Here is a 3,064-nt window from a genome sequence, read left to right on the forward strand (position 1 = left end):
TTATTTGAATATAATAAAATTAATAACATTATATATCTGTCACAATTTTTTTTAGTTTTAAATTAAAAATAAAAAATAATTAAAAGATGTAAATAACTGTTACGTTGGATTTTTAGAATTAATTACAAGATAAAATAATCTAAAACAATATCTACACCAAATAAAAATAATTCTCTTTACTAATAGTTATATAACACATCAAAATCAAAGACAACCTATTGTTCTAATTAATTTCGGGTTCAGAAAACACTTTTCCCCAGTATATATACTATTTACCCAAAAATAATTAAAAGAAAAAACAAAAGTCATATATATGGGCATAAGTTAACACTATTACCATATAGTATAGGGTTGAGGGAAGCTTAGTATCCAGTTCAGCAGTATTTTCACTATTTCTTACAATCATAACCGTTATATCTCCTTCATCCGTATAAATCAAATCTGATACAGAAGAGACCCCACTTGCCTTTGTATCAAACCAAGCAAATAATGATAATTACATTTATCAAATGAAACATAATTTGACTTCTTAAATTAAAAATGTATTGAATTTGAATTTTCTGCATAGAATAAACATAAGAAATTAATCTCACTAAAGGTAGATAAAGGTGGATCAACCGACATCTTTTATAAATATTAATCATTAATAAATTATTTTTTATGATAAAAATATATTAAAAATATCTTTAAAAATATTTATTTAACAATTATTTTTTACTTAAATATTATAAATTGATATTTTTTTTATTTATGACTTACAGATATAAAAAAGAGAGATTAAAAATAAAAAAATCTTAAAAATATCAAAAATATAAATAAAGAATTTAGGAAAATTTTTCTTCTCTTTCATTATTTTCTATTCCTTTTTTTATTCCTTTTCTTTCATCAGTTTCTAAATCTATTTTCAAGTGTAAGATCCCTTATCAATGCAAACATGTATTTTCTTTCTTGTTATCTTTTTTTATTTTTAATTTCATGCATCATTCATTCTTGTATCATATTTGGGGGTTAGGTTAAGTGCTAACAGAGGGTCATCCTTAGTAAAAATACAAGGAAGATTTTGCATGTATCTGTTTTAGGAATTAGTCACTCGACAAAGAGTAATTTCTAATAGAACTAAAAGGAAGGGGTATCTTAATAAAATCATTGTTAGACATAAAGTAATTACATTATGCTCATACATCAAAACAAGCATCTAGAATTAGAACTTCATGCATTTTATTTATTGAATTATTGCAAAGACATTTGGGAGATAGATAGATAAAATATGTTTGTCATCATGACACATCAAAGACAAGTATCTAGATGTGGGTAGAAAAAATCCACCTAATTGATAAAAAAAAAATCTCAATCAATAAATCTTAGATAAATAAAACATGATAGGTTGTAACATTTTCATCTTATTAAATTTCCTATTATTTCCTTTTGTTCTCTATTAATATTTATTATCTTGTTCTTTTAAATCCATCTTTTATATCTCATCTTATATTTCCCTCTTTGAAAATTATCAATGCAAAAACAAAATAAACTTGATGTGAAACTTTTAAGTTTTTACTACTTAACATTTATTACACTTCTCAAACCGTTAACAATAATAATAAATTCAACAGCTTCACTACAAAAGCCAAAGAGATTATCAGAACGTATAACCAGACCTAGAGCTAGTCATTTTCTCTTCCCTAATAGACTCCTAAGTTGCTTTCAATTATCTTTACTGGAACATGCACCCCTCTTGACCATGAATATTCACTTCACCTCGTTTGCTATTTTTATTGCTTAATTCTTCAATTCTTTATAGAACCTTCATATAAGTTTTGCTCTTAATCACTACCCTCGGCGTAAATAGTCAGCATTTTTTCCTTGCATGTGATCATGGAGAGATCTCACTCTCAGACTCAGTACAGGATGTATGTGAAGAGAGAACAGCACTCACACCTTGGAGATTACTCATCGTGGGAAGAAAGGGCTTTTGCTGAAGACGCAGCAAGGATACTTGGTGGGAACATGTGGCCTCAAAGATCTTACTCTTGCACCTTTTGCACAAGAGACTTCAAATCTGCTCAAGCCCTTGGGGGTCACATGAATATCCACCAAAGGGACAGGGCTAGGCTCAAACAACAAAATCATCTTAGCCCTCATCACAAAAATCATCATTTCATCATCAAATCCTTATTAGGTAATAATAAACTTCATTTCTCATCTGCACCAGAAATCTCCACCCAGTTAGATTGTGGTCTTACTCATCATGCTTGTTATTCTTCTAGCCCTGCAACTACAATCACAACAACCAGACTCTTCTCTTGTATATCATCCACACAAGATCAAAATTGTGGCCACCATAATTTTTCACCTTCTTCTTCTAATTCTTGTTCTTCTTCAATTATCTTGGGACACGTAGGGTCTCCTAATTCAGAACAAGAAGGGGTAGTCAAAGCAAGGGACTATAAATTTAATGGCTTGGGTTGTAGTAATTATGTTGAAACAAGTTTGTCTGTTGGACTGACTTCAATGTTTGGCCAAAATTCATCATCACCAACAACCGTTCCTTGTGGGGACAGATCCAACAACAGTTGCAAGAGACTAAGGAGTAGCATTGTTTCTTCTCTGCCTCTCTTTCCCAAGCCATGTTCAAATGATAAAAGCTCGGCTTTTCAACCTGTGGTACATGGAACGGTTGAAGACTTGGATCTTGAACTCAGGCTAGGGAAACGTAACAGAAACTTAAGTAGTTAATAAATAATAGTAATTTATAGTACAAACTTTGTGAAGTTATATTTAAGTCTCTTATCAGTATTGTTGCTTTGTAATTCTCCTCTTGCCCCTTCTCTCTCTGGATCATCCATTTTTGGTTGATGGAAAAAACTAAAAAGGGAAGAGGACCTTCTCTTTGCTTAAAATTATAAGGTTTACTTTCTTCAAATGTTTGAATACTAATTCTATGATCTTATGTTGCATGTTGCTATCTTTGTTTTTCTTTTTTCCTTCATCAATATATGGTGTTTTGTTTGTTTGAGATCAGTATGCAGTTCAATGAAGGTAAAATGACAAAAGAAGATACATTGCT

At 30.1% G+C, this 3,064-nt stretch overlaps 1 protein-coding gene across 1 annotated transcript; it reads left to right on the forward strand.

The window, feature by feature from the left end:
• The first annotated feature begins 1,664 nt into the window (after window positions 1-1,664).
• LOC102662367 (zinc finger protein 10) lies at window positions 1,665-2,733 on the forward strand. Its single transcript, XM_006576037.3, has one exon. The coding sequence runs from the start codon at window positions 1,873-1,875 to the stop codon at window positions 2,731-2,733; it is 861 nt and encodes a 286-aa protein (XP_006576100.1). The 5' UTR covers window positions 1,665-1,872.
• Window positions 2,734-3,064: the final 331 nt, after the last annotated feature.

The sequence above is a fragment of the Glycine max genome, chromosome 2 (assembly GCF_000004515.6).
Source record: "Glycine max cultivar Williams 82 chromosome 2, Glycine_max_v4.0, whole genome shotgun sequence".
In the NCBI taxonomy this organism is placed as follows: Eukaryota; Viridiplantae; Streptophyta; class Magnoliopsida; order Fabales; family Fabaceae; genus Glycine; species Glycine max.